Source organism: Ictidomys tridecemlineatus, chromosome 3 (genome assembly GCF_052094955.1).
Source record: "Ictidomys tridecemlineatus isolate mIctTri1 chromosome 3, mIctTri1.hap1, whole genome shotgun sequence".
Taxonomy (NCBI): Eukaryota; Metazoa; Chordata; class Mammalia; order Rodentia; family Sciuridae; genus Ictidomys; species Ictidomys tridecemlineatus.
This window is the reverse complement of record NC_135479.1, coordinates 20419014-20433428: the sequence shown is the minus strand read 5'-3', so window position 1 is coordinate 20433428 and position 14415 is coordinate 20419014. Positions and strand designations below refer to the sequence as shown.

Below are 14415 nucleotides of genomic sequence, written 5' to 3'. Positions count from 1 at the left end.
GTAGACTGTCAGTTCAATTCCTAGTGTACAGTAAAGGAATCTATGCCTAGTACACACTTCTGTTGGTTCAATTTATGCAACAAAAATAAAAATTTCCAGGGAACCAGATTTTATTTTGAACATACAACCAAACTGCTTTCCATTTCCCCTAAGAAACTCACCCAGAAACACGAGTAGCGAATTTTCCCTTTATTACCTTTGAGGTGGTAATCTTCTCCACTTCCAGTGCATAATCAAGCAGCGGGGTGGCAGGGAAGTGTTGTTTGACGTAATCTTTGAGGATCTGCACTCTCATGTCAGGGTTATTTATCTAAAAATGGACCCAAAGTTATAGAGGAACCCACTCCAATACTGCTTTCAAGGGAAATGTTCATACTTGGGTTACAAATGGTCAGAGCCACACATCTTATTCTGGAAATGATTCTAGAACCTCATCCATGTGCACTATTCCACATAGCAGGGATTATGACACTGTTGTGGTGCTGAAGGTTTTTGAAGTCCACTCATGTCTCAAAATAAACATTTGTAGGTTCTTCTACATTACATGCCTTGGAGACATTCAAAAAGTTAGCCATGCAGTGTTAAGCAGGTGCTCCAACTGAAGACCTAGGTTCTAGCCACTAGGGCCTAGTCAAGCTAACAAGGTTTTACACTCAGGAAGTACATGCTAAGAGTCAGGTGGCAAAATATCCCCACAATCTGAGGAAAAACTCTAGACCTTTGATGAATGGAGTTAACCATCTCTTCAAAGACCCACACCTAGCCAGGCATGGTGGCAAATACCTATAATCCCAGCAGTTCAGGAGGCTGAGGCAGGAGGACTGCAAGTTCAAAACCAGCCTCAACAACTCAAAATAAAAAATAAAAAGGGGCTATGGATATGGCTCAGGGGTCAAATGCCACTGGGTTCAGTCCCTGGTACCAAAATCAAAACAAAACAAAAAAATCCACATCTGTCAGTGGGGAAGTGAAATGATTTAGACACACAGCAAATCCCAATACCAGTGGCATCCTCCTTCAGCAAACCCACAGACTTCAGAAAGGATGGAGTCCAAGGCCTGAGTGCTGCAGAGCAGGTATAGCATGATCTTAGACAGAGGGCCTGAGCTGTAGATTAGAAAGGCGTGACCTGTTCAGAACCTGAGCAAAGTTCTGCAGGGCCTGGATGGAATGGTCCTTAGAGCTAACGACCACCCCTGGCAGGTTCTAATATAGTCCTTGCTCATCAAGCAACCTCTGGATGTCTAAACTGAGGACTAAAAAGCAATCAGATGCCTAGACTGGGGTGTCCTGGGTCACACACCTGACCCTCTTGTTTAATGCGATTCACACTTCTCACCTAGATCAATGAACTGTCCAACTAAATGAGGTTTCTGGAGTTACAGGGTCAAGGACTTACTAAGAAGCTGCCCCTACTTATAAGGCCCTAAGCAGCTGCCAACTATGTCTTCTTTCTCTTTTTTTGTACATGTAACATGTAACATGTTACAGGGACATGAGACAATAACTTTTAAATATTTATTGTCTTTCTCCACTTGTCTCTGCCAATTGTGCTTCCCGAAGTAATAATAATTATTTGTACTGAGGATTCATCCCAGAGGCACTCTATCACCGAGCTACTTCCCTAGCTCTTTTTATTTTTTGAGACCGGATCTTGCAAAGTTGCTGAGGCTGGTCTGAACTGAACTTGTGAGTCTCCTGAGCTGCTGAGATGTCTGGCTTGTGTTGATATTTATGAGTTTCCTACCCCAGTGATATTAGGTGCACCCATCCGAAACACGATGGAAAATAAAGCAGAGCAATTTCCAAGTGGAAGTGTTAGAGCCTTCCCACTGATCTGCCATTACCACTTTCTTTCTGAAATGAGACCCAAGAAGGGGTGCTCTGCAGCACAGATGACAGAGAACAGAGCAGCTCCTAACCTGGAGCACATGTAATGTGAACAAAAAATAAACCTTTGCCCTTGTAGGCCACTGAGATGTGTGGAGTTGTTTGCCACTGAGGCAAGAGGCATTATCAAGCATAAGGCCACCGACAGGTTTCTTTAACCACACCCCCCACCTTTTTTTTTTTTTTTTGGTACTGAGGATTGAACCCAGGGGTGCTTTACCACTAAGATCAGCTGCCTTACACTTGGCATCTGCTGACATATCCATAGCTTTTAGCTTTTGCAAGTTAGGAGCATGGGTGTTTTCACTAAACCGATCACCTTCTGTGACCTCCCACCCTATAGTTCCACCCCCCATTAAGTAGATAGATAACTTACAGATTTCACTCGATGGCCAATACCCATAATCAGTTTTCCTTCCTTCTTCATCTTGTTCACAAACTCCATGGGGATAATGCCACTGTCAAAGGCCTTACTGAACATCTTGGCTGCTGCATCCAAGGCACCCCCAAACCGATCCCCCTATAGTAGAAACAAGCATATCCTGCCCTGAGCTTTAAGTTATCTTCAACTTCACAAACCAATCCAGGATGCCTGAACAGCCCCAGTCCAGGGTTTTACACTCAGTGGCTCCTTCTAGGACCCTGTTGCAGTCTAGCAGCCAGATGTCAAAGCCCAATGTCCTTCCTATTCACCTCCCAGAATGACAATACTTACAATGGTGAGCAGCCCCGAAGTTAGGCTGGAGACAAGGTCCTTTCCAGCCCGGGCACAGATGATGGTGTTGTGGGCCCCAGAGACAGCTGGCCCATGATCAGCTGTCACCATCAGACACATTTCAATGAACTGGCAAGAGTACTTGGGCAACCTAGAGGATATATACAGATGCATGGAGAGGAGAGATGGAATAAAGGCCAGTAGCCACAAGGCCACACTCCCATTCTCCCATCTCCCCAGACAAATGGCTCAAATTCGAGAAGGGTAATTCCCTTGCAATCAAGTCTCATGCCAACTCCAAGGCATAACCTCTGGACTTCTCTGTTTTCAAATGCTACTTTTAAGACAGAGTTAGCAATGAGGGTTTAAAATCTATTTCTTCAGCCATTTTTAGCATGTCTCTAAATAAAATACAAAATAGGGCTGGGGATGTGGCTCAATGGTTGAGTTCAATTTCTTTATATCAAAGAAAAAAAAAGAAGATGATTAACCCTAGACACACTACTCAAGCTGTCCCAGCCCCACTCTTTTGATAGGGGAAGGTCACTAACTCACCTTCTCTGGAACCAGAGGAGGCCAAGAACCCCACCAATGCCCATCTCTTCCTTGAAGACCTCAGTGATGGGCATGCCTGCATAAATGAGCTCCTGTCCTCGCTCGTCACAGATGCTGGTCATAAATGAGGCAGGTTTGCGGATCAAACCCAGCTCCTGAGCAGAAATAAGGAAGAGGAAGATAGGGCTATGGTGACCACCATAGATTTCGGTAGCTCCACCATCTGTGCTCTCAGAACTGAAGTGTCCCAGGAATGATTTGGCCACTCTGGTGGCCAAGCAACAATTCCCAAAGTTCCCAAGGACTAAGTGCAAAAGCCCTCTGATTAGACCACATGCAGTATAGAAAACAGGGCACCACACCTGGTACCCACTTGACACTGGCACAAGTTCCAACCTTTACTGAGCATTTGCTGGGCCAGGCGGCGCACTAAGCGGTTTACATCCACTGGTTCATTTTAACTTCACAAAGCAGAATCATTCTTTCTATTACAGCAGAGGAAACCAGGCTGAGGCTCAGTAACCAGCCAAGCTCACTTGGCTAAGAAACTGAAGCAGGAACCTCAAAGGAGATCTTTAAAACACTTCAGATATAGCTGCAAACACCCCACCAAGAATGTATTGACACACAGAGCTGTAGAAATGGTGGAATGACCTCTCAACCCGTTCTTTACTAAGATGAAAGGGACTGAACTCCTGAATTCTCCATTTCCAGAGTTGGGGCATCACAACAGAATTGTCAAACAATTGTGTCCAACTTCATTTCTTCACATTTCTTTAATTATCCCCTATGACATTTGATTTATTTATTTAAATTTATTTATTGGTGCTGGAGATTGAACCCAGGGTACTCTACCACTCAGATACATTCCCAGTCCTTTTTATTTTAAGATAGGGTCTGGGTATGTTGCCCAGGCTGGCCTCGACCTCCCCATCCTCTTCCTCTGCCTCCTGAGTCACCAGGATTACCAAAGTGTGTCACCACACCTAGCAAACAATTTAATAAACCTGAAACTATTCAACTGCCTAAAGAAAGGCTTTATCAATTTCCACTCATATCAATAATAAATGAATGCAAGAGTTTTCTCACACCTGTATAAACATAATTTATTATCAAATAATTTAATCTTTGCAGACCTATTAGGGGAAATTGGTATTGGTTTTATTTTGGTTCCTTTCATAAAGTGAAGTGGTACATTTTTTTTTCATGTTGAAAAGACATTTCCTACCTATGTTTACCCCCCTCTACCTTTTTAAAAATATATACATATATGGGGCTGGGATTGTGGTTCAGCGGTAGAGTGCTCATCTAGCACGTGCGAGGCCCTGGGTTCGATCCTCAGCACTACATAAAAACAAGCAAATAAAATAAAGGTATTGTGTCCAACTACTTCTAAAAAATAAATATTAAAATATATATACACACATATATATTTATACCTTTATTTTATTTATTTATTTTTATGTGGTGCTGAGGATCAAACCCAGAACCTTGCATGTGCTTGGCGAGCACTCTACCACTGAGCCACAAGCCCAGCACCCCCAATATATATATTTTTTAGTTGTCAATGGACCATTATTTTATTATTATTTTTTTTAATATATAGTGCTGAGAATCAAACCCAGTGCCTCACATGGGTTAGGCAAGCACTCTACCACTGAGCCACAATCCCAGCCTGTGCACATAGTAAGCAAGCACTCTATCATGAGCTACATTCCAAGCCCTTTCTATTTTATTTTGGGACAGGGTCTCATTAAGTTCGCCAGGCTGGCCATGAACTTGTGATCCTTCTGCCTTAGCCTCCCAAGTAGTTGGGAATACAGGTATGCTCCAGTGGTCACAGGATCTTTTTTTTTTTTATTTTGGTACTTGAGATTGAACCCAGGGAGAATTAATCACTAGCCACATCCCCAGGTCTTTTTTATTATTTTATTTAGAGATAGGGTCTTGCTAAGTTGCTAAGGCTGGCTTTGAACTTGCAACCTTCCTATCTCAACCTCCAGGGACACTGGGATTATAGGCATGTGCCACTATACCTGGTGGTCATTGGGTCTTTTAACATTTACTCCTAAGAGTCCTTGTACATCAAGAATATTGGCCAGGTACAGTGGCACACACCTGTAATCCCATAAGCTTGGGAGGCTAAGGCCTTACCTGACTTAGCAAGACTCTATCTCAAAATAAAAAAAGGGCTGAGGATATGGTTCAGTGGTTGCGTATCCCTGGGTTTAATCCCTGGAACCCCCCGCCCCCCAAAAAAAGAATATTGGCTCTTCATCTATGCCCCATAGACAATTAGGCAGAGTGATCTATCAACTTCATCCCTAAAATCCCTTAACAAATGCAAAACATTTCTAAAGGACATTATTGCCCCAGCACCCTGGTTCCTCATCAAGTGACAGATGTGGGAAATACAGGTTATCCAGGCCCTGTGGGACCTGTATTTGTTTTACTCATCTCACAAGCTCCAGCAACAGGCAGTGGGCAGAGTCCAAGATTTAATCACCGAGGTTTCTTCTAAGTGAGAGGTAACATCATTGCTTTTTAACTAGTTGAGAGGGCCTTGAAAGGCCAAATCAATTTAAAACCTACCCAACTGGTCCCCCAAGTTTCCCCTACCCTCACTGCTAGGGATCCCAGGCACCTACCCTGGCCCAGGAGTAGTCCATGGGCACTGTCGGGGGTGGCACCTCTTGGGCAGGAACAATGACTCCTTTGGCCACAAGATCTTCATATACAGACCTACAAGGGAGAAAGAGGCAGGGAGCAACATTCATTCCTGCAGATTTTATAGATTAATAAATCTGGGCTCCTCTAACACCACAGGCCACCTCAGCTGTCAGTGGTTCATGTCACAGGTTGGATTATGAGAATAAGTGAAGAAAAGTGCTGGCCAGGACTTTCCACACTCTTCCACCCCATATCTCCTCAGGATGGGGCTTAATAGAAAGCTGGATCTGGGTCCAACAAAGGGCAAGGGGGAGCAGAGTCAAATTTAGGAGGTAGAAGAAGAGACAATGGGATTTCCAACAACTTTTTTGGTGGTTCCGGGGACTTAACTCAGGATCACTAAACCATTGAACTACATATCCCTACTTTTTAAAATTTATATTTTTTACTTTGAAACAGTAAGTTGCCAAAGATGGCCTTGAACTTATAATCCTCCTGCCTCTATTCTTGAGCCCAACAACTTAGCAATCAGAGGAGATACATTTCCATGCTTATCTCTCATTTATAGCTACCAACTTCTGGTCAAGGCTGTGGGCTCAGAAACTGGACCTGCTGCTCTAAATCAAAACAACAAAAGCTAAGAACAATGATCTTGCACTGTCCACACAGTTGTGCTAAATGCCTGAGAGGGACCAGAAATAATCAGATGCCCCAACATTATAGAAGAGCCTGTTGTCCTCAGGAGGGGCTTGGAAAGGGTGGGGGAGGCCAGAATCTTCCTGAAGATCCACTTACTGGATGATTTCTCCAAGTTCATCAAAGCTTCGGGGCACAAACACGCCTGCCTCCTTCAAAGCCTGGTTCTTGGCGACTGCTGTTTCAGAAGCCTGGTTGGCACAAGCTCCGGCATGGCCAAACTGGACCTGAAGGCAAAGGATAACAGCTTCACTGGGTTTCTTAATCCCCCAAGGGAGAAAAAAGGGTACCAGGAAACATCAGCGCTGATCACAGCTGGCCTGTGCTAAACGGTTTCTACAAATCACTCCATTTGAGCTTTAAGAATGCTCACTAGGGCTGGGGATATGGCTCAAGCGGTAGAGCGCTCGCCTGGCATGCGTGCGGCCCGCGTTCGATCCTCAGCACCACATACAAAAACAAAGATGTTGTGTCTGCCGAAAACTAAAAAAAAAAAATAAAAATAAAATTAAGTGAATATTGCGTTAAAAAAAAAAAAGAATGCTCACTAAGCATGCAGGATGGATGACTCCCATGTTATAGAGGAGGAAATGAGGCACAGCTCAGGAGCTTACTTGAGATCACATGGCTAACATACACTGAAGCCAGGGTACAAAGCCCAGGCCAATTCCAGAATAACCTTCTTCATACTAAGCCACATCCAGCTTCCTCTGGGGCAGTCAGTGGTCAGGGGTATGGGAAACATGGCTTAGTTTTGAGCAATATGTGAGAAGTAAGATTAAAAATTGGCAATCTTGGCCTAGCTGAGCTCATTAACACACTCTCATTGTCTCATTCTACTTTTATAAAACATGCACCAACATTTTTCTTAAAAACCTCGGAAGATATCATGCAAAAATATAAATTTCCAGCCTCTTTAAAAAAAGTCACATTTTCCATCAGTAGTCCTGTATCTCCACATAGTAACCACCACCTGGAGCCAATCGGCAATTGCCCCCTTGTGTTAGAGCGAGCACTGAGGTAAGATCAAATCCAGGGGAACACAGAAGAGAGCAAGAGAGAAGAAAGGCCCATCAAAAGTCACATGGTAACTGTCTTTAATCAAATGATGAGAAAAATAAACTATCCTAAACATCTGGTACAAAACTCTGACTCAGGGTGGGGTACAGTGGGCAATCTTAACATTTAACCTGTACAAACATCATTTGCTACCAGTCAAGCACTTTCTTTTCCTTTGTTTTTTTTTTTTTTTTCTTTTTTTGATGGCACTGAGGATTGATCCCAGAGGTCCTCTACCACTGAGCTATATGCCCAATCCTTTTAATTTTTTGAGATAAGATCTCATTATTAAGTTGCCTAAACTGATTTGGAACTTTTGATGCCTCAGCCTTCTTGGTCACTGGAATTACAAGGTGTACACCACTGTGTTGGCCCCATCCTACCCCTTCTTATAATTTGATTCACCTCATTCCTTTCATGCCTGCCCAGTTTTCCTTTATGGGGCTATAACATGATAACACAGCCCGATGAGCATTTAGGTTCTTTCCATCTTTTGCCATTACCACATGGCAGTGGGCATCCTTAGACTTGGAAATATTTTGCATGCATGCCCACAGGGCAAATGTGCAGAAATGAAATTAATCCCTTGAAGGAGATGTGCATTCTAAAATTGGATACAAACTGTCAGTTGGAGGTAGGCAGGAATCTGATGGGGAAAGGTCAGCTTTCTAGGGAGAAAGAATAAATAGTGTGACCAAGGAAGCTAGTAGGAAACACTTCAAGTTTACAACTTGTCATTGCTGTAGGAAGCCTTGAAGGCCAACTTTCCTCTCTATACATATATAGCACTAAGGTAAGGCTTTATGCCCACAGGCTATTCCACAACACTGATGAACTAATTGCTGACAAGTTCTTATGTGATGAACCATTTCAAGATACAGAACTTGTCTAAGCTGCATCATAGGGGCTGCTCAAGTGTGGCCCCAGCAGAAAACAAACAGTTCAGCTCAGCAGAGAGCAAAAGCTCAGACAATGTTTGTATTTAACACCTATTATATATATGCTGCCAGGCACTTTCACATGCATTATGTCATTTTAGCACAGCAAGCACAAGCCCCTTTTCCTATCCAGCCTCTCCAACATGGTATCCCTACCAGGCCCCTCCCCAGCTGAATCTGTGTCCTCTTCCTCCTCAGCCTCTTGCACTGGCCCTAAATGCCATTCATGCATCACCTTCTTATCTAAGCCTCAACTCCTGCAGACAGCAAGTAGGGACTCCAGAGTTCTGTGTGGACCTTAATCTGCTGACGAGAATGTCTCTTCCAAGTGGACATAAGCTCCCGGAGAGCAGGGCTTGTCTGGGCTTTGTAGCACCCAAGCAAGTAAGGCACATCTACTGATGGAGCTAGCTGCTTAATGCAATGACCACACAGCTCCCCTCAAACCCTCCTTCTTGCCCCCACTCCACACCCATTTGTGACCTGGAACAGGGAACCACCATACCTCAGAGGAGAACATGGTGGCACACGTCCCAATGCACCAACAGACCACCGGCTTGGTGAGGCGGCCCTCCTTGATGCCCCGGCAGATCTTATATTCCTCAGTGCCTCCTATCTGCCAAGGAATAGAAAATTAGAAAAGTCCACAAGTTAGTGGAGCTCGTCCTGAATCATTCCAGGACCAGCACTACAATAGGAAAAATTGCTCCAAATCATGCAGGGGACAAAAGTCACTTGTGTCCTAAGATATACAACTTAGCTACAAAAATGGGAGTATGTAAGCCTTGGCCAAATGACAGAAAGTTTAGACTGGGGAGAGTCAGCCTAAAAGAACGGAGGAATTCCAAAGAGCATGTTTTTTCAAAAACATCACGGAGGAGCCAATAGTGACAACCTCTGGCTGTGTCTCCGGAGTATGACTGACAAGAAACCTTTGGCCACACAACCAAAATGCTTGGATTTTTAACTAAAAAATGCTTGACTCTTTAAAAACTTGAGATTATGCATTATTCTACAATCATAAAAAAATTGGAGGGGGTAACTGGGGGTTATACCTCAGTCAGAGAGCATTTGCCTAGTATATGCAAGGCTCTGGGTTTGATCCCCAGCACAGAATGTTTTTTAAAAGGGGGGGTGGGGTGGAGTGGGAAGTAATTTAAAATCCTAACTCACCTCTCCAAGAACCACAATCATTTTGACTCCTGGAGTGTCCTGGTAACGTAACACGTGATCCATGAATGTTGAGCCAGGGTACCTGTTGACAGCAGGGAGGACAAAGAGGATGAGAAGGTAGTCTGGAAAGGTCTAAGCAGATTATGTGAGGCACCCCTGTATATACTGGAGACACTAATTTTTTTCAAGGGTGTGGATGTTCAATGAAGTTTAGAGAAGCCCCAGGAATAATGGAGGTGGGTAAAAGTGGCAAGGTAGCAAATATCACAGATAGGAGAACTAGAGAAAGTAGTGGAGTTATTTAGTTTGCAGAGGAAGAGACGGGGCACAGAATAAGCCTATAAAAAAGGTTCATTCAGCAGTATGAGATGAGAAGCACATGTGTGGTGGTTTTCAACTACATCCACAAATTTGTAGGAAAAAGTAGAACCAGATACCTTTGTTTTGGAACATGGGTCAGATTTTCATTTTCATGAAAAAAGATGGGAGGGTATTCCATGACACAGAATTCCAAGACTAGGTTATAAGAGTGTCTTGGGGGTCGGGGGCTGAGGTTGTATGTGTCACATGCCTCTCATGCATCAGGCACTGAGTTCTATCTTCAGCATCACATAAAAATAAATAAATAAAGATACTGTGTCCATCTACAACCAAAAAAATTATTTAAAAAGCATCTTGGGGGCTGGAGTTGTGGCTCAGTGGCCGAGCACCTGTCTCACACATGTGAGGCACTGGGTTCAATCCTCAGCACATTAAAAAAAAAAAAAAAAAAAAAAAAAAAAAGAAAGGTATTGTGTCCATCTACAAAAAAAAGTGTGTCTGGCACTCTCTCTTAAATTGCTCAAGAGAAATCACTCACTGAGAGGTGAGTGCCAGTCCTTAGATAGCTGCCAGGTCCTCAGGACACTCACAAAGCCCAAAGAATAGCCACTCAGCCAGTTATGTGAAAGAGCCACCTCCAACCACAGGCAAGCATTCATCCAGCAGCCTGCAGCCCTGCTGACAACTGCAACTTCATGAACTGCCCTACTGAGCTTCTCCTGAATGCTGAACCACGGAAACCTCAAGGATAAGTATTTATCATTGCTTGAAGCCATTTTGCTTGGGAGCAATTTTTTTTTTTAACATAGCAGTAGATAATTAATCTATTTAATTCATGTGAAGCCATGTTCTAGGATGGCAGATTGTTGCTGAAGTTTCTAGCCCCCCTCCTTTTTTTACAGTACTGAGGATTGAACCCACAGCTTCACACATGCGAGGCCAGTGTTTCACCACGGAGCTACAGCCCCTGCAGTTCTATATACTTTTTCTATTTTCTAATGTCAGAAGAGTTTGCAAGAGAAGTAAAGCTAATAGACTTCTCTGTAGCTCTGTGTGCTTTCCACACCTTCAAGAGCATTATATGTCCAAGGGGACAGTACAGCAAGCAGCATTTTCTAGACTTCTATGATGTGAAACTTTTGGTCAGGGAGTACCCAAGGACTAGCATTCCCTTCTGACCACCCCCCTAAAATCTGCAGCAAAAGTCCTTCCTATGGGTATCCTGTCTGACACGAAGAGCCAGGGAGATGGACAAGGTGAAGCACTCTGCCAACAGCTTTTGGTTTTTTCAGCCAGACAGCAGCAGTGGTAGGAATAGCAACAAAAATAAACCCCAATGATTAGTATTATGGACTAGTGTCAGGCATTACTCCAAATTACTCTACTGATGATCTATTGATCATCATTCCCACTAACAACAACAACGAGGATACTCCCATTTAATTCAATTAACATTTTCTGAGCACATATTAGTATCAGGCCATGTGTTAGCTACTTTAAGTACCTCACTTAGCCCTCTAAGCAACCCCACGAGGTGGGAGCATTTATTTGACCCACTTTGATAGGTAAGGATGGTGGCAGTCTAGGGAGATCAAGTGACCTGCCTAGGACACCTGCTGAGAAACAGGAAACTGGGATTTGAATTCCTCAGGTCTTTGATTTCAGAACTGGTTCTCCTAACCCCTGCACTCTGCTGCCTCCCTCTGGCTGCATTTTAGAACCAAAAGAAGGAAAAAAAGGAATTACATCAAAAGCCCTGAAACACCTTTAAAAACCCATTTCCCTAAATTTTCTAATTTTGTAATTCAGTCAGCACTGAGGCATGAGTAGAAAAATCTCTTTTTTGGACTTAAGCAACATCCCTCAATGGCCAAGTCTCACTGTGGGAGGCCCCTCCCTGGCCTCCAGCTCATTACCTGTCCCCACCAATGGCCACACCCTCGTAGACGCCATCAGTGGTCCGGGAGATGATGTTGTTGAGCTCGTTGGACATGCCTCCAGAGCGTGAGACGTAGGCCACGCTGCCAGGGCGGTACAGTTTGGAGGCCAAGATGTTGTCCAGCATCCCGCCTGTATTCCCAATCTTAAAGCACCCTGGCTTAATGCCCCCAACCTGCAGGGACAGAAAGGGGATCAGGGAGGAAGGTTCCTTTTTGACCACAGGGTGCAGGGGGTAATCCCCCATATTACCTGCCTAGCCCCCCTGGCTAGACTGGGGAGAAAATGGCCGAGAGAATTAACATTCTGCTTATGGAGTTTCCTGCTTAGGAAGAATCTCTTTTTTTTCTTGAGACACTATACAGAAAAAAAGCTTTTCTGGTTAAAAAGAGTCACTGCCCTTACTCCAGAGGGCCATGCACACAGCAGGTGTTCAGCAGAGCTGGGCCTCGCCATACACCATCATGTCCTGCCTCTGAGATAAAGATCCCTTGTTTAGTTCAACTCCTAGCTTCAAATTTTAAAGCAACAACTAAGGAAAACCAAATATTCACAAAGCACAATTTTTTCTTATGTGAAGACCTTTAGGTCAAAAGTAAGGCTTCCAGGTGGCCTTTTCTTCTGTTTACAGTTAAAGGAATAATCAAAGACTATGCTATGGTTATAAATAAACACTAACCGTCCCCCGCCTCCCCAAAGTTTTCCATCCGCCCCTTAGAACTATAAAGTTGATGGCCTGTAGAGTTTTACTTTAAAAACTAACTGAATATGAATTAACTCCACAAGTACTCCCCAATCTTCCCAGTCTAGGAGAGGGACAGAAGAATAAAAACTTAAGTTTCCTAAGGACCTCAAGTTTAAAGGCTTTCCAGAGGGTACACTCACAGTGGCAGGTCCAATAATGGTCACTCCCTTCTGGTCTGCCTTCTTGATCAGCTTCCTCGTGAGGGCCTCAGGGATGCCTTCTGCTATGATGGCGATGGTCCGGATCTAAAGGATAAGAACAGGGCCTTCCTATGAACTCTTCACCCCAGACAGGCAGCAAGGCAGCATAGTTCAAGGGCTCATCGCATGACAAATCAATGCATCTCCTTCCCACAGGTGTCTTTGCCTACCCTGATTGCTCTAACCCACTCCCCAAAGGAGGCATTGGGTAGACAGTGTCACAAATATTTAGTAAATGAGCAGAAGCAAATGTTTCCAAGACCCTACTACATTCTCTCATCTCAACTCTCAGATCCCTACCATTTTTTGTGCCTACCCAGAAAACAGCTGTCTCTGGCTTTTGCCTGGTACCTGCTCAGTCTTCACCATGTTACTGCAAGGGCAAGGCCTATGAGTGAAAGAAGCTGCTTCCACACACAGCCCAGAGAGTGGGCTGAAGAAGCAACCCAGAAGGAGTTGGATCCGAGAATAATCTCTGGCTCTGGACCAGAGGGCAGAAGACTTCTTGTAAAGGGTCAAGATCATAGTTTAGCTGGGCATGGTGGCACACATCTGTAATCCTAGCGGCTAAGGAGGCAGAGGCAGAGGATCTTGAGTTCAAAGCCGGCAACTTAGTGAGGCCCTAAGAAATCAGTGAAACCCTGTCTCTAAATAAAATATAAAAAAGGGCTGGGGATATGGATCAATGGTTACGAACCCCTGGATTCACTCACCAGTACCAAAAGAATATCACAGTTTAGCCGGATGTGGTGGCACATGCCTATAATCCCAGCAGCTTTTATTTTTGGAGATAGTGTGTTGTTAATTTGCAGAGACTGGCCTCCAACTTTCGATCCTCCTGCCTCAGCCTACTGAATCAGGATTATAGGCATGTGCCATCATGCCTGGTGCTGGCTGTTTTTTTCTTTCCCACTTTTTTTATTGGTGCTTTTTAGTTTGGCTGTGTTTTGACAAAACTTTATTTGACAAGAACAGGTGATGAGCTAAGTTTTGCCTCAGGCAATAGTTTGCCCAAGTCTGTTTTAATCTTAAAAAAGCAGTTCATTTTCTTTTCATATCATCTGATTATCAAAATAATTTGTTTTCTAATCATAAATTAGAATAAGCCAATCTGGGATCAGATAAAAAAGAATCAATACCCTAATCTATAAAGAGCTTTTACAAACAGCAGACAATCATCCAAAAGAAAAAAGGGGAAGGAGGGCAAGTCACAGAAAACAAATGACCAAACAGGATTCTCTCAACAGTTTGGCTCTGGGTCCTACATTAATTCTAACAGAAGAAAAACAGATTCAAAGTCTGAATTTTAAAATTCAAGGTTGCAGAATAAAACATCATAAATTCAGTGATGATTATGTTTAAATATTAAGTTTATTCTTGCTATCAAACCACAAAACAAAATAATGATAATCATTGAGTTTTCCTCCATTAAAAAAAAAAAAAAAAAGACCAATTTTTAAAAGACTCCTCTTAGTTAATAATCAAAAACATGCAGCTGGGGGCTGAGGTTGTGGC

At 43.6% G+C, this 14415-nt stretch overlaps 1 protein-coding gene across 2 annotated transcripts in view; it reads right to left on the bottom strand.

The window, feature by feature from the left end:
• The window catches only part of Acly (ATP citrate lyase), a 40100-nt gene that overhangs the window by 2303 nt on the left and 23382 nt on the right, over positions 1-14415 (bottom strand). For both annotated transcript variants that reach the window (XM_013357033.4, XM_078042035.1), the window contains 10 exons: positions 12841-12945; positions 11934-12130; positions 9697-9778; positions 9029-9139; positions 6626-6753; positions 5809-5902; positions 3161-3315; positions 2606-2756; positions 2267-2410; positions 197-310 (listed from right to left, as the gene is read on the bottom strand). In XM_013357033.4, the coding sequence (XP_013212487.1) occupies positions 197-310; positions 2267-2410; positions 2606-2756; positions 3161-3315; positions 5809-5902; positions 6626-6753; positions 9029-9139; positions 9697-9778; positions 11934-12130; positions 12841-12945 (1281 nt within the window). The remainder of the gene's footprint in view (positions 1-196; positions 311-2266; positions 2411-2605; positions 2757-3160; positions 3316-5808; positions 5903-6625; positions 6754-9028; positions 9140-9696; positions 9779-11933; positions 12131-12840; positions 12946-14415) is intronic.